Source organism: Mesoplodon bidens, assembly GCF_964165515.1.
Source record: "Mesoplodon bidens genome assembly, chromosome: 19".
In the NCBI taxonomy this organism is placed as follows: domain Eukaryota; kingdom Metazoa; phylum Chordata; class Mammalia; order Artiodactyla; family Ziphiidae; genus Mesoplodon; species Mesoplodon bidens.
In genome coordinates, this window is record NC_138179.1 from 19,606,597 (window position 1) to 19,632,411 (window position 25,815).

The following is a 25,815-nucleotide window of genomic DNA, read 5'->3' on the forward strand; positions in this document are numbered from 1 at the left end:
GAAACGCAAATCAAAACTGCAGTGAGGTGGTGGGATGAATTGGGAGATTGGGATTGACATATATACACTAACATGTATAAAATGGATAACTAATAAGAACCTGCTGTATAAAAAATAAATAAAATAAAATTCAAAAAAAACCAAACAAAACTACCATGAGGTATCATCTCACACTGGTCAGAATGGCCATCATCAAAAAATCTACAAACAATAAATGCTGGAGAGGGTGTGGAGAAAAGGGAACCCTCTTGCACCGTTGGTGGGAATGTAAATTGATACAGCCACTGTGGAGAACAGTATGGAGGTTCCTTAAAAAACTAAAAATACGACTACCATATGACTCAGCAATCCCACTACTGGGCATATACCCTGAGAAAACCATAATTCAAAAAGAGTCATGTACCACAGTGTTCATTGCAGCACTATTTACAATAGCCAGGACATGGAAGCAACCTAAATGTCCATTAACAGATGAATGGATAAAGAAGACGTGGCACATATATACAATGGAATATTACTCAGCTCATAAAAAGAAACGCAATTGAGTTATTTGTAGTGAGGTGGATGGACCTAGAGTCTGTCATACAGAGTGAAGTAAGTCAGAAAGAGAAAGACAAACACTGTATGCTAACACATATATATGGAATCTACAAAAAAAAAAAAAAGGTTCTGAAGAACCTAGGGGCAGGACAGGAATAAAGACTCAGATGTAGAGAATGGACCTGAGGACACAGGGAGGGGGAAGGGTAAGCTGGGACGAAGTGAGAGAGTGGCATTGACATATATACACTATCAAATGTAAAATAGGTAACTAGTGGGAAGCAGCTGCATAGCACAGGGAGACCAGCTCGGTGCTTTGTGACCACCTAGAGGGATGGGATAGGGAGAGTGGGAGGGAGATGCAAGAGGGGATATGGAGATATATGTATATGTATAGCTGATTCACTTGGTTATACAGCAGAAACTAACACAACAATGTAAAACAATTATACTCCAATAAAGATGTTAAAAAAAAAGGAGATTAAAAAAAAGAATCTGCCTGCCAATGCAGGGGACATGGGTTTGAGCCCTGGTCCAGGAAGATCCCACATGCCGAGGAGCAACTAAGCCCGTGCGCCATGACTACTGAGCCCGCGTGCCTAGAGCCCGTGCTCCACAACAAGAGAAGCCACCGCAGTGAGAAGCCTTCGCACTACAACGAAGAGCAGCCCCTGCTCGTTGCAACTAGGGGAAGACCGCGCACAGCAACAAAGACCCAACACAGCCAAGAATAAATTAATTAATTAAAAAAAAAAGAAACAGCTGAGTGGTAAGACTATTAGATGAAAGGGTAGAAAACTTGATGTTTGAGTTCCTGTCTGGCTTTTAACAATCTCTTGGATTCTAATGTGCTAGGACCATCCATGGAGTCTGAGAGGTGACCGCAGGAGCCCAAACTCTCAAGGCCTGTCTGCCTCCGTGACAAGTGGCAGCAGGCAGGTCCGGAGCCTGGATTCAGCAACCCACCAATCACGGGGGTTCATCAAGGGCACCTGCACAGCTTCCCTTGTGGTCAGCTGCCTTTCTGAAATCTTCCCAAGTGCCCATGAACCTTCAAGGCCATTGGAAGTGGAGCAGTGTGCCAGCCCCCTGTCCCTGCCACACTATGGAGTGCTGGGGGCTCCCTATCCACTTGGGGCCAAGTGGGCTTTCTGCCTGAGAGGTGAGCTCTCTCTGCCACTTCAGGCAAGGGGCTCACTGGAGCAGGAAGGCAGGTCAAGCTGCTGTCACCGTTGTGGGCCCCTCTGCTGTCCACACGTCTGGACTCTGGGGGCCCCACTCACTGGCTCTATCAGACCACACATTCCCAACTGCCAGCACGTGCAGGTCTGTTTGGCGAGTTGTCCTGAGGCCGGAGAGCCTGGAACAGATCATTGGAGGAGATCACTGAGGGACAGCCTGGTCATTACCAGCCGTTTCTCGGGAGGTCAGCCCAGATGAGCCCCCGCTGGAAGGAAGGGCTTTGTCTGAGTTCATTGGGGAGGAAGGCCTTAGAGGCCAGGGGCCAGTGTCCAGGTCCAGCCAGCAGCTTGTCGGGGCTCGTCTAGGACCTTCACAAATCAGCTACATGTCTGCCCAGTTAGAAACCAGAGAAAGACAGGATTCAGAGGCTGAAAGACCGAGACAGAGAGGCTTAGAGAATGAGGCCGACACTCAGTCAGTGAGAGGCAGGGAGGTGGAGAGAGACAGACACACGGGGCCGGTGATGCAGCAGGAAGGCCATCGCAAGAGTGGACCAGTGCCTACAACAGGCTCATCCTCGATGCAGTCAGGGAAATGCACACTGGAGTAGCAATGTGCCACTCCACACCTCCTAAATTAGCACACATTAAGGAAATGGTAACATCTCATGCTCCCGTGGCTGTGGAAAAAGCTGCTTAAACACACTGTCAGTGGCCCCGTAAATTAGCACAGCCTTTTAGGGAAGGAATTGGGCAATACGGCTCTAGAGCTGTTTGAACGTTCATCCCATTTCCCGTGGTAATTCCACTCCTGGGAATGGGCTGCAAGGAAATAATTCAACAGAAAAATAACAGCTTTGCACATAAAAGATGATGAGTGCAGTGCTATCCATATGTCCAACATGCTATAGTACGGCCGCTGTGAATATTTTTGCAAATAGGGAATACGAAGACCATGGTATGTGCAAATAAACAAAAATAAAACTATCTGTACATAAAAAGTAATAATTACATAAAACAGCCACCTGGATGCTTGGGTGGCCCACCATAGCTGGTGAAAGGTGCTCCTTGACTCCTGACACACTCCTGTCTTCCCAAGGGACCTACCCTGCCGCTCTCTGTCTGGAGCTCTCCAACCATGAAGCCTAATCCGCAGACCTCAGACTGGTTGGGAGACAGCCTCAGCTGAGGCTGCCCACCTGGCCAGCTCACTCTGGTGGCCCCAGGGAGTCTGGGTGATGCCCGCTGAGTCACTCCAAGGTTATGACCAAGAAGCCAAACCAGAACAGACATAGTAGAGTTGGATCTTCATTTAAGAAAAGGGATAAAGTGATTTTGCAGGCTCTGAAGTGCCTTGGCATTTGCAAGCACAGCAATCTAAGCCAGCTGAAGTCCGGACTCCCAGCTGAAGCATCACGGCGTGAAGGCAATTTATAACAGACTGAAGGCAAAGGGAGGGAGGGATCGTGGGGTCACCCCTCCTGGCCTGCCCCAACGGTAGGCACGGGTCTGATTCTGAACTTGAATCTTCCCGTTTACGTCTTCCCCTAGCTCCTGGAGGCCATCTCAGAATCACTGGGTGGGATTTTAGTAAATCATGGGTGAATAAAAAGAAGGGGAGGGCTTCCCTGGTGGCGCAGTGGTTGAGAGTCGGCCTGCCGATGCAGGGACACGGGTTCGTGCTCCGGTCCGGGAAGATCCCACATGCCGCGGAGCGGCTGGGCCCGTGAGCCATGGCCGCTGAGCTTGCGCGTCCGGAGCCTGTGCTCCACAACAGGAGAGGCCACAACAGTGAGAGGCCTGCGTACCGCAAAAAAAAAAAAAAAAAAAAAAAGAAGGGGAAACGACCATAGAGTATATGAGTGAGCGTCTGTCACCAAACAACTGTCTTTATTCAAAGTCTGCATGGCTTTCCAAGTGTGCCCTTAATTGTGCTCTAGAGAAGCTACACCCCCTGCTTACTGCCAGGGGATGCCCTGCCTTACAGGGGCTGAGAACATTCAGTGATCATGCCTGTGTCCAGACAAACCTAACCTTGTTCATTCGGTCTAGGCATAGTTACTGAACACAAAGAGGCTTTGTGATAGTCCCTGTCCTTGATGGGCTTTCAATCTCATGGGAGAGACAGGAGTAAACAACGAGGAGTGATTTAAAGAGCAATCACATGGGTGCTGTAAAAAGAGAAAGCTGCAGTGGGGAGTGACAACACTTAGGAAGTGGGCTCAGGGTGGGATGGAAGACTAGGCAAGGCTCCTTGGGGAGGTGGAAATGGAGCAGGGCCTTGAGGACAGGCAGGATTTTACCTGGCAGAAGGATCATCAGAGGGCCAAGGGTAAATGTGAGAGTTCACCTGGCCTCCCCCAGTTCCTCACCCTTGAGCCTGCCAAAGACCTGGGCTCAGCACCAGCCAATCCTGCCCAGACTGACAGAGGGCAGTGGCAGTCTCAGTCTGAGCCCAAACTGCTGAGGGTCCTGAAATTCATCCTGACCATTCATTCATTCTCTCACTCATGTTTACCACAAACACTTATTACACACCTGGCCTGTGCTAGGTGTCATTACAGGTTTTTGGGGATATAGTGACAAACAAGTCAGGGTCCTTGCCTTTCCAGTGGGGAACACAGACAGTAAACCAGCAACAAATAAAATAAATTCGCATTGTGGTAAGTGCCACGGAAAAATGTGAAATAAGGGTTGGGGGTATTTAATCAGTAAAATCAATATTTTATGTAATACCTAAATGATGTGAAGAGGCAAATCATTAAAAAATCTGGGGAAGAGCATTCTAGGCAGCATACATGGAAACTGCAAAGGCCCTGAGGCAGGAATAAACTTGGCATATTTAAGGATTAGCATGAAGGCAAATAAAGTGAAAAGGAATTGGGGGTAAGGGGAGTGATAGGAGGTGAGATCAAAGAGGCAGTGGGGAGCCTGGCCTGGCCATGATGTTGGTTCCTGGGAATCATAGCATCTCTTGCATCACAGCCAGGCTCCTGCCTTGAGTTAAAGGTCTCAGGATTGGACGCAGGCCCTGCACACTAATGTGCTTGACAGGGTGTTGGTACATGACACACCCTCATCCAGAAGTGCCCAGTTGGTCACACAAGGACAATGGATAAGCCACACCTGGTGTATCGTCCTCACAGAACACCAGGTCCTGCAGCTGCTTTGGTTTCACCTTTTCCCATTCCTATGTTCCTCCTCTTGTTCCTTCAGGGAGTGGCGCTGGAGTCCCAGCATAAGTTGGAAACAGGCCACAGAAAGTGTGCTTTTAGGAGTGAGTACAAGCACAAAGCGGCTGTAGCAGAGTGCCTAGAGGGACCCAGAGGCAGAGATGCCAGAGAACTGAAGGCCAGGCCAGGCGTAGCATAGGAGGTGCAGAAGCACTGAAAGTGTCTGAGGGAGAGGGGAACGAAAAGAGTGAAATGTGTTTCACAAAACATAATTTTGGTAGCATGTTGGAGATGGATCAGAAGAGAGAAAAGGAAAACCAGGCAGAGAGATGACAAAACTCTGAACTAAGGCAATGGCTCGTCTCAAGAGACAAAACAGATAGATCCATTGGACTGACTTGTATGAGGGTGTAATAGTGAGAAGTCAGAGGTAACAGATTTCTGCCCAGCTGCTGGGCAGATAACGTTATTCACTGAGGAAACGCAGGCAGAGGTGCGTGGGAATATGCCCAAAATTATGGGGTGGAGTTGGGACAGGAGGCAGATGGGCCAGTTTTGGACATTTTGAGTAGAAGATGAATCTAGGCCATCAAGAGCAAGATGTCCAGGCCAGTTGCTCAGGAGAGAGGTCTGGGTGGGAAGGCCGTCAGCACTCAGGCAGCAGTTGGCACCGTGAGTGCTGGGGTGAGGTATGTACAGTGAGAAAAGAAGGCTGAGGAAAGAACTCTGGGGACCACTGATATTTGCAGGGTTTCAGGGGCAGGGAGAGGACTCAGTGAAAGAAGACGGGGCCAGAGTGCAGCTCATGGAAGCCAGTGGGGGAGAAAATTTCCAGAAGGGGATGGTCCTTGGGGTCAAATGCTACAGAAGGGTCAGGGAAGATGTGGACCAAAGAGGCCACTGGATATGACACTGGGAAGAGCAGGAAGAGACTTTGGGAAGGCTCTCTAGCCCTCTCTTAGAGCACAGCAAAAACTAGTGGCTAAGAGCACAAGCCCAAGTGGCGAAGAGCACAAGCAGTGGAGCCAGCCTGGGTTTGGGGCCTGGCTCCTCTTCCTCCTAGCTGGTAACCTGCGGTAAATCACTTAACCTTTCTATGCCCCAGTGTTCTGATCTACCTCATGCAGATGTGAGGAAAGCAGGAGTGCTCTGAACGGTGCCTGGGGGAGAGTGAGTGCTCAATACGTGTTGGGTTCTCTCCAATAATCAAGGCGAAGGGAATGTGAAACACGAGAGTGTTCCCTTAAATCAGTGTGGGCACATAACATGAAGATACTTTGATTTTCCAAGATGAACACGGCTAGGGCCCAATCCTGAATCACAGGGCCTTTGAGAAACAATAGACACACCGAAGCATCCCCAGGGTGTTTGAAAGTCCAGAGATGAGAATGCGGTCTAGGGATGGAAGACGGGAAGTGGCTGCGGCAGTGCCACCTGGAGTGTCCCACTGTAGGGGAGGACCAGGGTGCTCGTGGAGCTCTGGTCGCTCTCAGTAGTGGTCACCCCTGAAGGCCAATGAGCTGGATTTTCTGTTAACCACTGTCACCTCAGGCCTGGCGTCAGGCCTCTGCGCCGCTTGGCATTCCCTTGAGGTTTCTGCTGGGCTAAGGATCAGCCTTTGCTGCAGTGCGGGGATTGCCTGACCTCTGCTGTCCACTGTCTGTCATGGCAGAAACTCAAAGATGGTCACGGACTCACAGGATGCACTTTTCTCCAACTTTCTGGACAGTGACTCTCAATATTAACATATTTTACACTGTGACAATACAGAGAAGTTTCACAAAGCAATTCTTACCTTTACTATGTGTGAACACTCTGATATATTCTATATTTTTCTATTTTTATTTCATTAATAAGAAAAATGCTGATTACAATCCACTAAATTGATGTCACAGCTCCAGGCTTTCTCATGGAGTTCGAAAAACATTCACTTAAGGAACTAAATTAGTGCCTCGTTTCCCAAACATCAGTCAGTATATTCCATATTACTTTCAAACTTCTGGCCACACCCAAGGCCGATTGTTTATGGTATCTGATTATTTTTTCTTTAAATCAATTCATTTAAACATTTAAAAATGCCTACTATAGGGCTTCAATGGTGGCGCAGTGGTTGAGAATCTGCCTGCTAATGCAGGGGACACGCGTTCGAGCCCTGGTCTGGGAGGATCCCACATGCCACGGAGCAACTAGGCCCGTGAACCACAACTACTGAGCCTGCATGTCTGGAGCCTGTGCTCCGCAACAAGAGAGGCCGCGATAGTGAGAGGCCTGCGCACCGCGATGAAGAGTGGCCCCCGCTTGCCACAACTAGAGAAAGCCCTCGCACAGAAACGAAGACGCAACACAGCAAAAATAAATAAATAAATTACTAAACTCCTACCCCCAACATCTTCTTTTAAAAAAAAAAACAAAAAAAACCCCTACTATAGCTGAAGTAAAATATTGGTGAAATAACAAGTTTGAGGGCTAGTTATATTTTTTAATCTAATACACACTGAAATAAATATTTAATTATCAAAATAAAAAATGTTTCCATACCTCCTAAAATCCTCTTGCACACCAGCAACGTTTGCGTTCCTCACTTTGGGAATCACAGATCTAAAGATTAGTCCAAACATCTCATTTTCAGTGGGGGCAGTGAGGCCCAGAGGGGTGAATTCACTTATCCGAGGTCTAGTTTTTCAGTCAGTGGGAAGGTCAGTCTGGTCAAAGGAGGGAAGAAAGAAAATAAAGGAAACTTGAGATCTCTAGGCTACCCCTGGCCAAAGTCTTACCAGTCTTATCACTTTTGGAGAGAGGCCCTACCCTGTCATCTCACCAGAGTCCAGATTTCAGTTTATAGTCACCTTGGCAGAGCCATTTTAAGACCTGGGTCTTAGATATTCTTATTCTTGGAGGTCCTGATCTGTATCCTATCACATCTATTACAATGTGCGCACATTGGCACTTATTAATTTCAATTTTGCTATTTTCTTCTTCTTGCATTTTGAAGCCGATGAAGTTTTCACGCTTCAGCCATTTTGGCAGGCCCTTACAAAGTTCACAACCTGTAGGGTTATAGCCTGCCATGCCTAATGGATGAAGTGGTGAAGGAATCTGATCAACGAAGACACACTAAAGAGCAATTTAATTACTTTAGCCCTTTCTCCTGGTGTCTTTAAAGGGTAATGTGGACAGGCCACTGACAACTAAATGAATGAGTTTCCAGTGGCAAAATCTTTGCTATTCTGAGAGAGCGGTGGGGGCAGTGCCACTGCAGGTAGGCTAAGTGCCATGTGACTGGCAAGATGTTCTCATTCTGTGCCTCAGTTTCCTTATTAAGTAAAACAAACAGATTAGACTACATTGATGATTTTCAAAATATATTTCAAAAATGAGGGCAAAATCAAGACTTTATTGGACATATAAAAACTGAAAGAATTCATCACCAGCAAACCTGCACTAGAAGCAATGATTAAGGAAGTCCTTTAAGCAGAAGGAACATGCTACCAGATGGAAATCTGGATCTATACAAAGGGGTGGAGAGCATCAAAACTGCTAACTGCGTGAGTAGAGCTTTTAAAAGTTATCACTTAAAATTCTTTAAAAGACAATCAACTGAATATTTAAAATAGATAACCAACAAGGACCTACTGTAAAACAATTAAAAAAAAAAAGACAATCGACTGTTTAAAGCTAATATGCTAACAATGTACCGTAGGATTTGTAACATGTATAAGCAAAATGTATGACAACAACAGCAAAAAAGTCAAGAAAAACAGAAGTATACTCTTGTAAGATTCTTATACTATGGGTCAAGGAGTATAATATCCTGTTAAGGTAGAATATGCAAAGTCAAAAAATGTATATTAAACCCTCATGAAACTACTAAAATGAAAAGAGTGAATAAGCCAACAAAGGAGATGAAATGGAATAATTAAAAGTACTAAATTAGTCTTAAAAAAAAAAAGGAGAAAAGGCAACAAAGACCAGAGGGAACAAATATAAAACAAACGGCTAGATGGTAGATTTAAACCCAGCCACATCAATAATTACAGAAAATATAAATTGTCTAAACATCCCAAGTAAAAGGCAGAAATTATTAGGATAAAAAACAAACAAACAAAAAAAACCCAACCAAGATCCAACTACAACACTAACAACAAATCTACTTTAAATAAAAAGACACAAATAGGTTGGAAAAAGATGCACCATCTTAACAATAATCAAAAGAAAGCTAGAGCAGCTATGTTGATATCAAATAGAGAGATTTCAGAGCAAAGAACATTACCAGAGATAAGGTTATTTCATCATGATAAAGGGGCCAATTTATCAAGAAGCCATGATGATGCTACATGTTTCTGCACTTAATAACAGAGCTTCAAAATAATAATGTTTTTGGAGTCTCACAGGAATGAGAGTGTTCTGTAGAATTCCGTGTAAATGTTACTTCTGTCTCTCTCCTTTTCTATTTTTAGTGTGACCCACTATGCTCGTTGTAAATTAAGTTTAAGGACACTAGACCTACCTTCATTTGGTACCAAAAGACACCATCCTAGGAGGCAGTCACAAGTGGTGGCTAGCATCTCTGCTCCTGGCCAAATCACTTTTGGCTTCTATGGACTTCAGTTTTTCCATCTGTACCATGAAGATCAACCGTTCGGAAAAAAAGTTTTTAAACGGTGAACTGTTTCTCCAGCCTAACAGCTTGTGGAACCCCCTAGAGGCTGGGTCAAGTACCAGCTATGCTGGGATGGGAGCAGCGGTAAGAATGGAGGAACCAGAATCCTGGGAGATCTAGATGGGCCCTTGACCCAAATACCTTGCTGGTTGGGCTCCTGATTCTTTCCATGGCTCATGTGATCTGGGGAAAGAGTGTTGTAGTAACAGAATTCTTTCAAGTATTTTCAACACAGCTGACAGAAAATACATATGCTGAACTTTGTAAGCTGCCTTCAGCTTACATATAAGTGAATGGATTATGAGAATGACAGGTGCTGACAGGTACTTAGTTTTTCCAAACTAACCTGGTTGGCAACAACTGAAGGCAGGTCACGGCTACTACCTAGATCAGTAAGTCTAACAGATTAGTAGATGGAGCCATGCGATGCCTTCTTGGCTGGGAATAGAGGGACAGCACTGCTCTTCGTTCTTCATTGCACGCACGTCGGGCTAGCGATTGTATACCATGTCACAGATACAAAAGCACCCGCGCTCCTTTGGAGCTTCCAAGACAAAGTGCGAAGGATGATGACACACAGTATGGGTAGCACACACTTAACAATACACAGCAGGTACCTTAAAAATTATGACAGATATAAGCTCCTTTAACATACAGGATCATTTTAAAGCTGTGGAATCTGATATACAGTATATATGACTAATATCTTGTCACATCCTTTTTTTTTCATGTCTCTTGTCTTTTTTGACACTTTCTTTCTCTGTGTATATCTCTTTGGATTTCAGTTTGGAAATATGAGTAAATGAAATTGGGAGGAAGAAACCTAGGTAAAAACCCTTCTTATGAAACAAGCGTAACAAAAAGAAAGAGCTACCAGAATCCTATATCCTTCCAAGAGAATCAATCATCTAGAAACCAAGTCTTTGGCTTTTTCACAGTAACCTTCCAACCATTTTTCCAGGTATGACTAAGAAGGGGGTTAGGAGCACTTAATGCAGAAAGGTCTAGAAGGATATACACCAAGTTGCTGACATGAATTATTTCCAGAGGATGGAAATGGAAAGGGACAAATTACTAAACTTTCTTTACACATCTTGAATTATTTAATTTGTTACATTAAGCACCTATCGCTTGTGTATTAAAAACATTGATAAGGAACATTGTTAAAGAAAAGTAACTACTTTGTTCACTTAAAAAACACTTGAGAGTGTATATAATGCACGCGGTCTGTCACATTAAAAAGAATGAGTAAGCTCACCAAAGACTACAATTCCGAAGTCTAATTGTTAGTCTACACCAGAAATTTTATGAGGCAGAAGCATTAGGGTAGCCTCTGGGGTTTTCTAACATTCCCCTGGCCTGAGCCCCTATCTGCCTGGGAGGCCCAGTGCGCTCCCCTGTAATTAAATGAGGTAACGTGGTAACGACTGAGCACAGCGCCTGCCAACGGAGAGTTCTCTACCTCACAAGGAGGTCCCACAAAATCAAGGTCTTCACATCTTGCTAGATGGGACGGCCTTTCCTCCTGGGATAAATATCATACATTGTTGAAAGCAGGGATGTAAGGTCTCCTCGAAAAGCCCCATATCTCTCCCCTCTGACAGTTCCTGCCCTGACATCTGACAGAGACCACTACCTCTAAACCTTTTCCCATAGCAAATCTGTCATGAAGTGGGGTGCTTCCCCCAATGGACCATGCTCTAGCTTTCCAAACTGCTAGAATCTTCAGGGTTTGTCAATGTTGGCACTATTGACATTTTGGGCCAAGTGATTCTTTGTCGTCGGGGATGGGGTGGCGGATGACCCTGCGCACTGCAGGATGTGTAGTGGCATCCCTGGTCTCCACCCACTAGATGCCAGTAGCATCCAACCACTACGGTTGTGACAACAATGCCTCCAGACATTGCTAAGTGTCTCCTGCGGGGAAAACTGCCACCAATCGAGAACCACTGTTTTATATCAGTTCAGTCGTTCAGCCATCGCACGAGAACCTGGGACACTGATATCCATGCAACAACCTCCAAAACACCCCCCACAAAACCCCCGAAAAACTTGAACTTCTGAACCTTTAACAACCCTCTTCCCAGGAGCAGTGTAATGTTGTCAGTGAAAGTCAAGTTTTCAGAAGCATTTGTCTCACATTTTAGTGCAAACTTTCTCCCTTATTGGTGGCTACCAAAGGGCTACAGGCAAGGACAAGTTAGGTAGGTCAAGCCAGACCCTGCGGGGGTGAGAGGGGGGAAGAGGTGTTTAGCCAGCTGGTGCTCCCTGATGAACAAGAGCTCTAATCCATTCATGGGCAGAAAATGAGCGAGACAGACTGGCAGATGATTGTCACTCAGTCCCCTGGCTTTAAATATCATCTATGGACTGATGACCCTACATTTTATATTTCCAATCCTCACCTTTCTCATGGCAGCCAGCCTCTTACAGTCAACTCCACTTGGGTATTTGATAGGCATCTGAAAATCAATACGGCCAAAATGGAACTGATTTTTCCTCCTAAACCGATCCTCCCCTAGTATTTCTCAGCCTAGTAAATGGCACCACCATACACCAAACAAGCCAAAACTTAGAAGTCATCCTTGATTCTTCTATTCCTTTTTTTTTTTTTTGCGGTACACGGGCCTCTCACTGTTGTGGCCTCTCCCGTTGCGGAGCACAGACTCTGGACGCACAGGCTCAGCGGCCATGGCTCACGGGCCCAGCCGCTCCGCGGCATGTGGGATCTTCCCGGACCAGGGCACGAACCCGTGTCCCCTGCATCGGCAGGCGGACTCTCAACCACTGCGCCACCAGGGAAGCCCTCTTCTATTCCTCCTTCCCTCACCTTCCATATCCATCAGTCATGTCAGCTTCGCTTCCAGAACACATCCCTAATCTGCGCTCTTTTCTCTAGCTCCACTTCTGCCACCCTAGTATAAGCCACTATCATCTCTTACTGGACCACGTTATTAGCTTCCTAACTAGTTCCTGTTTCCTCTCTGGTCCCCTACACATCAGGGTTTCTCAACCTCACACTACTGACATTTTGGACTAAGTGTGTTAGTCCAAACGTAGTTCCCTTTGCTTGGGGGAGGGGGGCTGTCTTGGGCACTGTAGGATGCCTGGCAGCATCCCTGGTCTCCACTCACTAGATGCCAGTAGCAACTGCCCCACTCCCACATCGTGACAAACGAAAAAAAAGTCTCTAGACATTGCCAAATGTCCCTTGGGGGATAAAAATCACCCCTGAGAACCACTGTCCTACATCCTATACACAGGAACCAGGATATTTTTTAAATGCAAAATGCATCATGTCACTCCCCTGCTGAAAACCCTCCAGCGTCTTCCCACTGACCTTAGAATAAAACCCAAGCTCCTTATCGTGGCTTTCAAGACCCTCTATGAACTGGCCACTGCCTGCTTCTCTAACATCCTCTCTTCCACACAACGCTCTCCCTCCCTAAGCTCCAGCCACACTGGTCTTTTTTCTGCTCCTTGAACAGTCCAAGCTTGCTCCCCTTCACCCCTTGGACTTGGCTGATTCCTCTACCTAAAATGCACTCTCCCCAGACCTTTGCATGGCTCATTGTTCACTAAACAAGTCCCAGATCAAATGCTGCCTAATCAGCAAGGCCTTCCCTGACCATCCCATCTAAAGAACCCCCTTACATCCTCTATCACATTACCTGTTTACTTCCTTCATAGTGCTAATCACAATACAAAACTCTTGTTTTGTCATTTGTTGTCTGCCTTTTCACTAGAGTGTAAGCTCCCCAAGAGCCAGAACCCTGTTTGCCTTGTTCACTGCTATAGCCCAAATGCTAAAATAACACCTGGCACAGAGTAGGTGCTCAATAAATATTCCTCCCCTGTACCTCCTCAAATCACAGGTCAGGTTTCCTTTCTAAGATTATTCTTGACTGTGGATGTAGTTTCACTTTGAGCTACATTTGACCTATGTTAAAATGTGTGTGGCTTGGGCTACCATGCACAAGGGCTTGGCATAAAGAAAATAACAATTTTGAAACATAAACACAGGCCAACTAATTAACTAAGGAAAGTCCGTTCCTTGCCCCTCAGGTTTGCTGCAGGCATATAATCATTCCACTGGTCATGACTTCAGTTTGCTCCTTGTCCCTAAATTTGAAGCAGCAAAGGTCGTTCAGGGGCTAAGAATCCAAAACTCACCTGCCTCAGAGGTTCAAACAGTCTCTTTGTCCATCATCTCAATATATACAATATCTAGGGCCCGAACATTTTTGTGCTGGCTTCAAGTTAAAGTAGTTCACTGGGTCAAAGGCAGGAAAGGATGGTCCAAGGTGCAGCAGGGTCAATGAATGTTGGCTGAGTCCCGAAACCGCAGCTTGGCTCTTAAATTGATTTGTGGTCCGTTTCCAGGAAACCAAAGATAATCGGTCCACCTGGCAGCAGGCTGGCTGCGAACTGGAGGCAATTCTGCCCTGGCCAAGGGCCATGGCCCTCTCGTGGCCCCAAGGAAGGAAGTATTTCATCGGGCCTTTTGGACATTTTGGCGAGCGGCCGGCTGCTCCCGCCGCGGCGGGCTCTCCACGAGGTGCAGAGACGTCTCCACCCGCAGAGACGAGGCCCTGAGGCGGCGGGAGGCCGTCTCCGTGCGCTGCGAGGCGGTTTCCACGTGCTGGTAGGACACCTCGAAGACGCGAGGGAGCCGTTTCCCCGAGGGGGAGACGGAGCGCCCCTCGCTGCGGCGCTGGGTAGTCTCCACCTGCCGGGAAGACCTCCGCACCTGACGGGAGGTCGTCTCAACGCAGTGGGACGAGGTCTCCACGCGGACCGTCGCCGTCTCCTCGTAGCGGGCGGACTCAGCCCGGGGCGGAGAGGGGTTTCCCCCAAGGGTTGAGGCCATCTTACGGAGGTAACGGAACCAAGCAGGCCTCGCGAGGCCACATTGCCCCACGCTCCTCGACGGGTTACGTCACAAGGTGAGGAGTGACATCACATGGCACTGTGACGCAGGCACAGCGGCAGCCTAGGATCCTACGACACAGGGACGTGCAGGAACAGTGGTCCTGGCGGGGACTGGTGACGGCCCCTTTGAAACCCTGGGTTGGGCCCCACGCTAGGTCAGCCCCCGCATCGCCCCCTATCCTGTCAGGAGCCCGCGCGGGCGGAGGCGGGAACGGGCCAGGCCTGGGATGGGCGGAGCCTCCCGCCCCCGCGCGAGGCTCTGGCCGCCCCCCCGCATCCCACACTGCACCGCGGCAGGAAGTGGGAGCCGCGGCTTCCGGCACCTCCCCCGCCACTCCCGGCGTTCGCGGTGTTGGGCTGTTGGCTGCTTGGCTTCTTTGCTGGTGATGGCAGCAGCCGTCGCTATGGAGACAGGTGAGTGGCGCTCCGCGCCGTGCGTTTTGGCAAATAGAACTGTCCTGGGCCCAGACACCTACTCCCGCTTCCCCGGGTTCGCCTTCCAGGCCTAACTCCCTGCAAGGTGATTGTTCGGACCGGGAGGGGCGAGAGCTCTTCTAGAGTCTGGAAGGGCGAAGGTAGTTTGGCCTTTTCAGAGTTTGTTTTGTTGGTATATCCTTTCTCCTCACTTGTTATTCAGACACCGACCCCACCGACTTCCGGCGAGGCTAAAGGAGAGATTTTGGATTATAAACCGCTTCCTCGATTTGTTTTCTGCGTCTTAAATGAGCTTGCATAAGTTTAAAATATCGTCCACAAACTCGTGTATTATTTTGCCACTGACGCGTCTCACCGAAGCACGCGTTCCCTGATCTTGCGTTTTCGCCGTGGTCTCTTTCAGCTTGCATTCTGAACTTCTCTTGATAGGTTTAGCGTTTGCTTTGTTTTTGCTTAGCTTAATCACTTAACAACTTGTAACACATTATTAAAATAAGGCAAGGCATAGTTACCGCAACTTACCGCAACAGTGGTCAATGTTAAAATGTTAAAATCCCAATATAGTGGCTCACGAGTGATAAATGTTCTGCCCGTGTGTGATCCTGTTTTCTTTGATAACTTGTCTTTAACATTAGAGAATTCATTCATTCCTGATTAAACATTCCTTTTAATCAGGGCTTTGCTTTCCTTAGATTTTTAAGGAAGGTTTTTCTCCTCCCTAAACCAGTTTAGGAAAACCTTCACATGCCCTTCTTTATGTAGAAGCATATCTCATCATTAGTCAGGTTTCTTTACTGCTGTTTTCTTTCTACAAATCAATATTGTATATGGTGACGTTTATTTTGGATGATTTTTGCTATCTTCTCTCCTAGATGATGCTGGAAATCGACTTCGGTTTCAGTTGGAGTTGGAATTTGTGCAGTGTTTAGCCAACCCAAATTACCTTAATTGTAAGTTGTTGAGCACCTCATTGAATTGAGTAGCTATTTATAATTTCTGATAGAAGAGTTGCAATTCATAGTTCCAATTCATAGTTGGCCCTTTGTATCCTCGGATTCAACTGCAGTTGGTTGAATCTTCCCATACGGAGGGTGACAGTACTGTCATTGTCATTGCGCTATGTTATTTTATGTGAGACTTGAGCATCTGTGGGTTTTGGTGTCTGTGGGGTCTCTTAGAACCAGTCCCCTGTGGATTTGAGGGATGACTTTAGTATCTACTTTTGTACATTCTCAATTGAACAGAATTATTGCTACACTTACATTGGTATATATATAATTGAGCAAACTGGGACTTCTGTTGTGAATTCAGTGAGTGTTGGTGGTGGGGATGTTATGTAAGTAAATTTTTTACTTTTATGTTAGGAGTCACAAATCAGTAGTCCAAGGATTGATTTGCTCAACAGGTGTTTTTTTTTTTTTTTATGCCTTTCAGTTCTTGCCCAAAGAGGTTACTTCAAAGACAAAGCTTTTGTTAATTATCTTAAGTACTTGCTTTACTGGAAAGAACCAGAATATGCCAAGTATCTAAAGTAAGTTTAATTTTTATAGTCCTAAATATGTGTGTACTTTATTATACTCCAAAGCACTGATATTTAATAGACGTCTTAGTTTCACATTGGAAAAAATATAGTTTGAATCTCTGCACTTCTTTTAGTTGTCTCCATTTTAGTACGAGACACACTGATCTCTAACTTAACTTGGATTATTTCAGTGATATACTCACCAGTATCCCTGCTTTCTCCTCACCATCCCCTGCCCCCAAGCCAAACAAAGCAGAATCATTTTCTACACAGAAGCCAACTTGGTATCTGAAAAATAGAAATCACAACATTCCATTAGAACTCTTCAGTTGCTTCTCATTGCATGCAGAGGAAAATCTAGTCTCTTTTCTCGAGCTAAAGACCTGTATGATCTGGCCCTGTCTTGTCTGACCTTACCTTGTACCACTCACTCCATCTCACTGGGTTTCTGACCCCAAGGAACCCACAGTCTACATATGCAATGACATAGCCATAGCCTGAACATGAAACACCATAGAAAGGGGTACTTACTTGTAAGGAAGGTTTTCTGGAGGAGGTAGCCTTACCTGAGTCTTAGTAGCTGCTTATTTTATTTTATATATTTTACATAATAAATATATGTATGTATTATTCAAGTTGTGCAATAGATGCTTTCGTTTTAAGGCTTATGAATTGCAAGGAGCATACTATAATCACGAACTTATTCCTTTTTTTAAAAAATTCTGCTAATTTGCAGTAGTGCTATAGCTTGCTTTTTTTTTTTTTTTTTTAATATTTATTGATTCATTTGGCTGCACCAGGTCTTAGTTGCAGCAGCAGGATCTAGTTCCCTGACTAGGGATCGAACCCGGGCCCCCTGCATTGGGAGTGCGTAGTCTTAACCACTGGACTGCCAGGGAAGTCCCCGAACTTAATCCTTTTTAATGGTAAAAAAGAAACCGTGAACTCCCACCTGTGCTTTGTCTTAACTAGGTAGTCAAAAAGCAATGGTGAAACTTTTAGTCTTTTTTTTCCCTAAACAAACACAAGTTTGAGAGGAAAATGTTTCAAACTTGTACTCCCACTTTTCTGATCTGTGTCTCATAACAAGGAGGATGTATGAAGCCCACATCCTCCTGTAGCTTGCAGGACCCTTGGCACCCTTACTGGCCCTTTATAAAGAACCACTTATTCATTTAATAATCCAGAGAAAAGACTTTTTTTATTAGATTGCAACATGTTGTATGTATGTAGACTTAGAGACTCAGTTTTGGACACTGAGCCCTAGACACCATCAAGTTCAGTTTCACCCACAGCATTGCTGAGATGGTCATCTACATGTTGGCTGGAGGTTTCCAGTGAGCACATACTACTCCATTCAGGGGCAACCAATTCCATTGTAAGCTAGATGCTAGAAAGTTCTTCCTTGTCTTATAATATGATATACCTCCATGTAACATCAACCCATGTTGAGTTTTGTACCTGAATTAATCCAGAACCAATCTATGCCCTCTTGAGGAACAGCCATTCAGATATTTAAATTCAAGAGAGGCTGCAAATGAACCCCCATTTCATTTCTGCACAAGGTTTTCGTTTAATAGTTGCCAACATTTGAAGATTAGAAAGTTTCATATTTTAATCCAGATTTCTAGCTACTCTTTAAAATTCTGCATGATCTGGTAACCCCAGGTCTTTGTTCTCCCAGGTCAGCCCCTGGCTAGGGCAGAGGAGCAGCTGCCTCTTCTGGACAGTTTCCACCATTTCACTAATAGCCACGACTTGCAACTATAATTTCTCTCTTACATCTTTTTTTCTCACCTACCTTCAGCCATTTCTCATGTGTCCACCTTTGGATATTTTACACTTATGCCTTATGTTTTTCAGCCAAGAGCTAAACACAGGCCTTCAGATGTCAGGGTACAGTGGACCAAATAGCTTTTTTTTCTTCATATGGACATTATACTTCTATTTGTTCAACTTAAGTTTACATTACCTTTTTGGGGGGGGGCAGGGAATGAGGGGGCAAGGATTCATATTGTTGACTTGCTGGGAGCTTTATGTCAACTAAAATCTTTCAGTTCTTATTTTCATCAATGCTATTAGTTTAGTTCTCCATTTATTTCTTATTTATTTTTAAAAAATCTAATTGCAGAACTTTCCTTTTGTACCTCTTCTATTTCATCTTGTTGGTTAATGCTATAATTGTAGCCTATTAACATATTTATAATTCCTTATTTTGTCATGTAATGTATTCTGAGCATTGTCTCTACAAGTCTGATAAATGATCACTGTGTGTCTAAGTTCCAGTTACTAAATGCTACTTGAAGACCATTCTCTCAGTCAATACATTAACTTATTTTACAGTTGAAGAAACTAAACCTTAAGGGAGTTTAAGTACCTTGTTTGAGGCCACCCAGCTGGGGAATGGCAGAGCTGATTTCAAACCTAGGTCTTTTTTTTTTTTTTTTTGCGGTACGTGGGCCTCTCACTGTTGTGGCTTCTCCCGCCGCGGAGCACAGGCTCCGGACGCGCAGGCTCAGCGGCCACGGCTCATGGGCCCAGCCGCTCCGTGGCATGTGGGATCTTCCTGGACCGGGGCACGAACCCGTGTCCCCTGCATCAGCAGTCGGATTCTCAACCACTGCGCCACCAGGGAAGCCCTAAACCTAGGTCTTTTTAACTACCAACAATGTCCTCATGAAAAGGAAATAGCCAGGGTAGGTGTGAGTAGGGCTTTCCAGGCTTAGCTGCTGACAATTACAAGCAACTATGTATCTTTGGAGTATAGGAAGCAAATGTGTAATAAGGACAACATGGTGTAGGGCCCTGCTACTCAATGTGGTCCTCAGACCAGTAACATTGATATCACTTGGGAGCTTGTTAGAAATGCAGTCCTCAGGCTCCACCCCAGACTTCCTGAATCAGAGTCTGCATTTTAAGAAGTGATTCATGGGTGCATTAAAATTTGAGAAGCACTGCTGTAGTACAGTCCCCAAACTTTAGTCATTTGTATACCACTTGTACAATTTTGGCTCTATCTGTGTACTCCCTATAAGACTTACTGTTTTTTAATTGACTCATTTAAATTTTATGTCTTTTCTATTTGAAATAATTTTACTTAAAAACAAATAGAAAAACAGTAAGAAGAATTCCTGTGTATTCTTCCCCCAGATATTCTAAATGCAAACCTCGTATATAATCATAGTAGTGATCAAAATCAGAACATTAACATTGATATATCATCTGATCTTGTTATCTAACCAGCAGACCTCACTCACATTTTGCCAGCTGTCTCACTAATGTCCTGTGTCTGGGGCAGTGTCCAGTCTAGGCTCAGATGCTGCATTTTTTGTTGTTGTTGTTTTGTTTTGCGGTACACGGGCCTCTCACTGTTGTGGCCTCTCCCATTGTGGAGCACAGGCTCCGGACGCGCAGGCTCAGCGGCCATGGCTCACACGCCCAGCCCAGCCGCTCTGCGGCATGTGGGATCTTCCCGGGGCACGAACCCGCGTCCCCTGCATTGGCAGGCGGACTCTCAACCACTGCGCCACCAGGGAAGCCCTCAGATGCTGCATTTTGTTGTCATGTCTTAGTCTCCATTAATCTGAGTTCATCAGTCTTCTTTTTTTTTTCCCCCCATAAGTGTGACACAGAAGTGATGTTATATCCTTCTTGGTATATCAGGAGTCATAGGATGTCAATTTGTCCCTCTACTGGTGATATTTTGGTCACTTGGTTGAGGTGGTGGCTGCCAGTTTTCTCTGTATCAAGTTACTATTTTTCCTTTTGTATTTAATACGTATTTTGTGAGGGAATACTTTGAGACTATGTAAATATCTTGTTTCATATTTCATTCTTTTACCTAACTTTAGCACCTATGGAAGATACTTGCTTGAAACAATTTTTACTGTGGAGATTTTCTAATTCCATCATTCTTTATTCGTTTATTAGTTGGTATTCAGTTGTAAGGAACATTTCCTTGTTCCTGATTTATTTATTCATTTAAAGAAGTTACATCAATATGGACTCTTGAATTATCTTGTGGGTTATAATTATGTATCTTCTTGATCCCAGATATAGCCAGTGGGAGCCCCTTCGCATTGGCTCCTGAGTACTTTTGACATATCCCTATAATTTTTTGAGCATTTTTCTTTCTGGCACTACATAATATTCCAGGCTCATCTTGTACTTTCCCTCTGTTAGCCTTAGAATCAGCCATGTCTCCAACCAACCTTGGATAATTCTATATAAAACCCATGATCTGGGCACTCAGTGTGCTCATTGGTTTCATAGCTTCTAGGCCCTCTCAACACACAAAGCTAGAAATTGTGTGTGTGTGTATATAAATATCTATTTCTATCTCTGTGTGTGTGTATATATATATATTAAAAGCCATGAGTTCATACTGATGTTTTCAATCCCAACTCAGTAACAAGATTCATTCTAGCCTTCCCCCTTCCTTATCTGAAACTCTTTTTTTTCTGAGAGCCAGAAATTTGGCTTTCTATCTACAGCATATTTACTTAGGTATTTGCTCAACCTTAGAGTATATGTACTTAATTTCAGAATTGTTATATCCCTATGGAAAACTAGAATACAATATTTGTGCTTAGTTCTGAGATTGACTCAGTTTTAAAATAAAAGTTGTCTTATTGTTTATGGAAAACCAGTAGGTATTAATTAAACACATAATTAATTACTAAAATAAAAAGTGTTCATGTTCCTCACCTTGGAAACCACCAGAAGAGAATAGCATGATTTGTCCCCCAATGTTGACTCCGTTTACCAGTTACTGTGTGGTCTTAGGCAAGTTATTTATAATCTTTCTGAACTTAAGTTTTCTCACTTTTGAAAATTTTGCTGACTTTTGATGCATAAGCAGGAAAAAAAGAACTGTACTACCAAAGTGTACTAAATTAATGTTACAGAAATGGTAGGCTGCAAGATTGCTTTTAGGTGAGTAACTGAACTAGAGGGTGGTATTATTACGTTATGTCGATCATTAACTTACAAACTTAACCCCAGGTACCCTCAGTGTTTACACATGTTAGAACTGCTCCAGTATGAACACTTCCGTAAGGAGCTGGTGAATGCTCAGTGTGCGAAATTTATCGACGAGCAGCAAATTCTGCACTGGCAGCACTATTCTCGGAAGCGGATGCGCCTGCAGCAAGCCCTGGCCGAGCAGCACCAGCAAAATAACACCTCAGGAAAATGAACAGTTGGATCCAGACCCGGCTCTTCAGACATGTATATATTGCTTTTGTACAGTGAAGACAAAAAAAGACTCTCCCTATGTACCTTTATTGTGGTAGCACCTAGAACCGTTAGTGTGCTATTTAACTGAACTAACTTTTTATTGTTAATAGATTATTTCTGTTAAACCAGAATTGTTTTACTTTGATTTCCCTGTGGATTTGTAAGCTTTTATTAGTATTTAACACAGTCAGCTGAGTAAGAATAGAAATGTTAGGTGTTTCAGACCAATTTAAGGCAGCGGGGGGGTGGGGTAAGGGGAGGGCCACCGAGTATCCCAAACTCTAAGCCGAGCTCTGTTTTCATGTACAGTGGGGCCTGGGACAAGTCTGTCTCCTGGAACCTTGCTGTCCCTCAGATCAGCTATCCTGCCCTTCATCTACAGAGGGAGAGGTGTGGAGTAAGTGACCTCTTTACGTCAGGCAGCAGGGACTGCATAAAGGTTCTTAAATTCTGCAGGGCAGGAGACATACCTGTATCGCCAGTTGCTTTGCAAGAGAGCTTTAAGGAAGAATCATTGGTATGTCACTGACCTAGTAATGGCAGGGAGAAGATTGGTGGTTAACTACTAATTGGACTCTTGACCTTAAGACTAGAACAAAGGTGAGGAGCCTCAAATATCTGTGCTCATTTGGGAAAGCTGACCTTTATTTGGCAGATACCACAAAGCAGGCACAAGTTAAGTGCTTAGTTGCATTGTTAAGTGCTTAGTTGCATTCTCATTTTATCCTCAGAACGATCCATGTTCATAAAGGAGGAAACTGAGGTTTAGACAGGTTAATGGTTACACAGCTAGTAAGTGATAATCAGTGAGACTGACTCACAGGCTGGAGTCCTTCCCATCGCTAGGTTATATGGTCTCTGACCTCTCTGCCACCCGCCTCATCCCAAGTAGTGAAGCATATTCAGACAGCTGTAACAAAACTGCCAGCATTAAGCAGAGGCTGGATCAGATGTGCTGTGCTTCCCTTCAGTGGTTAGGTTAAGTTCTACATTCTAAAGCCAAAGAAGGCGTTTTAGGAATAACAGTTCTTTGTAAATTCGTGGAATTTAAGGTAAAAGATCCCAACTCCTTTAGAGATTTGGAAGCTGTCTACTGCACTATTAGGGGCTTTTAGGTATTTCTGTAATCTCCAATAATAGCTTCCTTTGTGCTATTACTGCCACTCCTGAAGAGTTATTTTACCTATGGTAGCTTAAAAATATCCATATATTAAAGCAAACTGAGGGTTCATGAGCATTTTAATAGCACTCTCTATTGTTTAGACATGTACCAATTTTTTTACATCATCACTTATTTACTTACTGCTAACATGAATTCAAAGCAAGTATGCAGATTCTTTTATAGTAGAGCAAATCAGGAAATAAAGACATAATTGCCATCATCAAATCTTAATCTTCAGAGAACAACATCTCCACGAGGTTGGCCTGAAGACACTCAGATTCTACCAGTTTTTGAGGCTGTAAGAGAACAACAGTCATATCTTAACCCACAGCTACAAAAATGTTATTAGGAGGGGAATGAGTTGTTCTACCTTGAATGACACAAGTCTTGGAACAGAGAAATTATGCTATTCAGAAACTATTAACTAGTTGTAACAAGCTTTATGAAATAGTTAAGATATTTACCTTAAGGTGAATCATTAAAATACTTGGCTCCGTGGACTAAAACAGGAGACAGGAAGCCCAATGTCACCCCTTCCCTTTAAGTCTTTAATTTAGAATCCCAGGGCCATGACTAAACTAGAGGACATGCCCTTTCTTTTCATCCAGAATTATGGATTAAGTCGAAAACAACTATTGATGCCACTGTTTTAAGGAATTGTATGTTAACCAATTTTCTTCAACAGTGCTTACAGAATTCTAAAATAAGAATGGCTTTTAAAAGGCATGAAAAAACCCCTAATATTTGCATTATTAATAACTTATTGGGATAGGCCATAGGGATGGACAGCCATGTGTATTTTGAATACATTCTGAAGAGCAATGTGATATTTGGGATGAAATGTCAAGATCTTTTCAAATTTGAATCCAGAACAAGTTAAAAGAGTTTTGATAGGGTGAACTGTATCCCCAACACAGTTAAAGAAAGATACTCACTGTTCCATATTTAAGTAGTGTAGGCACTGCAGTTAATTTCAACTTTTTCCTGAAGTCATTATTTGGATCTTTCCAACTATTTCAGAAGGAGAAAGTGATCATGAAAAACATTTACTTGGTTTCTTACATTCTGCTTGGTATTTGATATATTCCCACTTTCAGTCTTTCAATAATCATTGTTTTTGTTGTAAACATTTAAAAAACCTCGACGTCTACGACATATATTCTCCTGTGCAAAGTTTTCATTTAAGTGAATATATACTAAGATATAAAATAAATGTAAAGACAAGTTCTGAACTAACATCAGGCCAAATTATTGAATTACTGTTACCCAATACAAATGGCTGAACATTCGAATTTTTAATGTGTATTTAATAGCTTCTAATTGCTTGACTTATCCGACTGCATCTTAGAACTCGGAACCTGAATCACAAGACCCTTCCCGCCTAAATTTGCAAGTCTAGTGCATGTGTGGGAAATAGAGTACGCATTGCCACTTACTAAGGTTTTTCTCCTACTTGGCAGTAGATGAACACACAGCCTTCACCAAGATGCTTCAGCCCCTCTCGTACGACTGGTTCAGCTTTTTAAAAAGTTGATAGAAATAATTACCAACTTTACAATCAGGCACTGATGAACAGCGTCCCCTCCCCCTCCCCTCCCCTCCCCTCCGTCTTGAAAAGTACTGAGTTTATCCTGCAGTTAACTGAGGAGATTAACAGAAGTCACGTGATTTTTCCTGATTTTTTTTTTTTTTTTTTTTTTTTTTTTTTTGAGAGCCACTTTAAGGGTAAGGACCCACTCTCAGTCCTGATTTGTCCCCAGGCCACAGCGCCCAGAACAATGAAAGACAAATATTTGCTGACTTATCATAAGGAGACCAATTCACGTCTCCTGTAGGACACTAATCACATTGGGGAAGTGAAAAGTTCTGATGGACTAGATTCCAAGATTACCTGGGTCGAATGGTAGAAGAGCACACTTGGCGGGGCGGGAAGGACTTAATAGGAGGAGAGTCGCGAACAGGGTAGGAAAAGGCAAGGTGAGAGCTCATATCGCCCTGCGGGACTCCGGTAGCAAGACTCCCTCCGCTTCCTCTCCACCCCACTCTCTGGCCATAGCCTCGGCCTTCCTGCCACTTCCTCTGGGCTGCAGCCCCCGAATCCCGGCCTCACCCTGCACGCAGTCGGGGCACCAGCTTTTGCCTTCGGCGTCCTTAGAACCAGAAAAATAGGCGAAAATGGCCTTGCCACTGTGCTGCTCCACCGCCTGCATGAACTCCTCGTAGCCATACACGCTCACCTCTTCGTAGCGGGCCATCGGGAGAGCGTGCCTCGGGCAGATAGAGGTGTCTTAGGTTCGGCTGCCGCTGGGAGGAGCTCCATGCGCGGTGGGGCTAAGCTGTTTCCGGGTGGGCGGGGAGCTGGGCAGGGCCTGAGAAAGCAAGCCTGGCTCTGAGGTGCTACGGGAGCCTCTGACGGCCAGAACTCCTCCGCACCGTCTTTCTATTCTCTCTTCTCAGGTCTCTCAGTGCTGGCTGCTCCCCGAAACCCCGGCTTCTGCCCCTGTCTGGTCCCGGCCCCAGCCCCATGTGCAGTGGCTGCAAAACCTGCCGCCACGCAGCCCCAGGACCGTTAGGTGGCTCCGGAGCCTTAACGGCTCCCAAGCCGCCCTGCGCCCGTTGCCATGGCGACTGGGCGAGCGGCCGGAAGGGAGGCCTAGTTGCGGCCCCCAGCCGCTTTCTGGTAGGCGCGCCGCGCCCTAGACCAGGTGGGCTCTGGCCGGAGCTGGGGGGATTGTGGGAAGCCGCGTTAGGAGTCATGGATCTGCGGGAGAGGAGACTTTGACCCAGCGCAGATCCTGCCGCTCGTCGGGCCTAATTACCTTTTCTCCTGCCGAGGCTTTAGTGGGGCCCCGGGACTGGGGGCGGGCGTCCGGGACTGGGCGGGAAGAAGGCTCCGAGGGCTGGAGCTGAGTGTGTGAGTGCGTGTGTGGAGCCGCCCTGGGAGCCGGTGCTGAGACAGAAAGTGCAGCGGG

General features: G+C 45.0%; 5 protein-coding genes across 15 annotated transcripts in view; 2 read left to right on the forward strand and 3 right to left on the reverse strand.

The window, feature by feature from the left end:
• The window catches only part of XAF1 (XIAP associated factor 1), an 85,101-nt gene extending 71,078 nt beyond the window's left edge, over positions 1–14,023 (reverse strand). For all 3 annotated transcript variants that reach the window (XM_081219440.1, XM_081219441.1, XM_081219439.1), the window contains exons 1-2: positions 13,728–14,023; positions 7,433–7,596 (exon numbers count right to left, since the gene is read on the reverse strand). The gene's annotated coding sequence lies outside the window, so the exon portion shown is untranslated. The remainder of the gene's footprint in view (positions 1–7,432; positions 7,597–13,727) is intronic.
• The window catches only part of LOC308607492 (uncharacterized protein C17orf100), a 73,747-nt gene extending 59,045 nt beyond the window's left edge, over positions 1–14,702 (reverse strand). For 3 of the 4 annotated variants that reach the window (XM_081219444.1, XM_081219445.1, XM_081219446.1), the window contains exons 1-2: positions 13,728–14,702; positions 7,433–7,596 (exon numbers count right to left, since the gene is read on the reverse strand). In XM_081219444.1, the coding sequence (XP_081075570.1) occupies positions 14,047–14,424 (378 nt within the window). In that variant the 5' untranslated portion in view covers positions 14,425–14,702 and the 3' untranslated portion in view covers positions 7,433–7,596; positions 13,728–14,046. The remainder of the gene's footprint in view (positions 1–7,432; positions 7,597–13,727) is intronic. The other variant, XM_081219447.1, reaches the window with a different exon arrangement.
• A 70-nt stretch (positions 14,703–14,772) lies between these two features.
• On the forward strand, positions 14,773–21,806 carry MED31 (mediator complex subunit 31). Its single transcript, XM_081219443.1, has 4 exons — positions 14,773–14,900; positions 15,794–15,871; positions 16,356–16,452; positions 21,448–21,806. The coding sequence occupies exons 1-4, from the start codon at positions 14,873–14,875 to the stop codon at positions 21,638–21,640; spliced, it is 396 nt and encodes a 131-aa protein (XP_081075569.1). The 5' UTR covers positions 14,773–14,872; the 3' UTR covers positions 21,641–21,806.
• Positions 21,807–22,902: 1,096 nt separating this feature from the next.
• TXNDC17 (thioredoxin domain containing 17) lies at positions 22,903–25,193 on the reverse strand. Its single transcript, XM_081219448.1, has 4 exons — positions 24,954–25,193; positions 24,280–24,361; positions 23,779–23,854; positions 22,903–23,139 (listed from the first exon to the last, which is right to left on the reverse strand). The coding sequence occupies exons 1-4, from the start codon at positions 25,096–25,098 to the stop codon at positions 23,071–23,073; spliced, it is 372 nt and encodes a 123-aa protein (XP_081075574.1). The 5' UTR covers positions 25,099–25,193; the 3' UTR covers positions 22,903–23,070.
• A 59-nt stretch (positions 25,194–25,252) lies between these two features.
• KIAA0753 overlaps positions 25,253–25,815 on the forward strand; it is a 61,373-nt gene continuing 60,810 nt past the window's right edge. For 4 of the 6 annotated variants that reach the window (XR_014014016.1, XM_081219429.1, XM_081219424.1 and 1 more), the window contains exon 1: positions 25,345–25,548. The gene's annotated coding sequence lies outside the window, so the exon portion shown is untranslated. Of the gene's footprint in view, positions 25,301–25,344; positions 25,549–25,568; positions 25,758–25,815 lie in introns of those variants that run through there. The other 2 variants (XM_081219427.1, XM_081219426.1) reach the window with 2 other exon arrangements.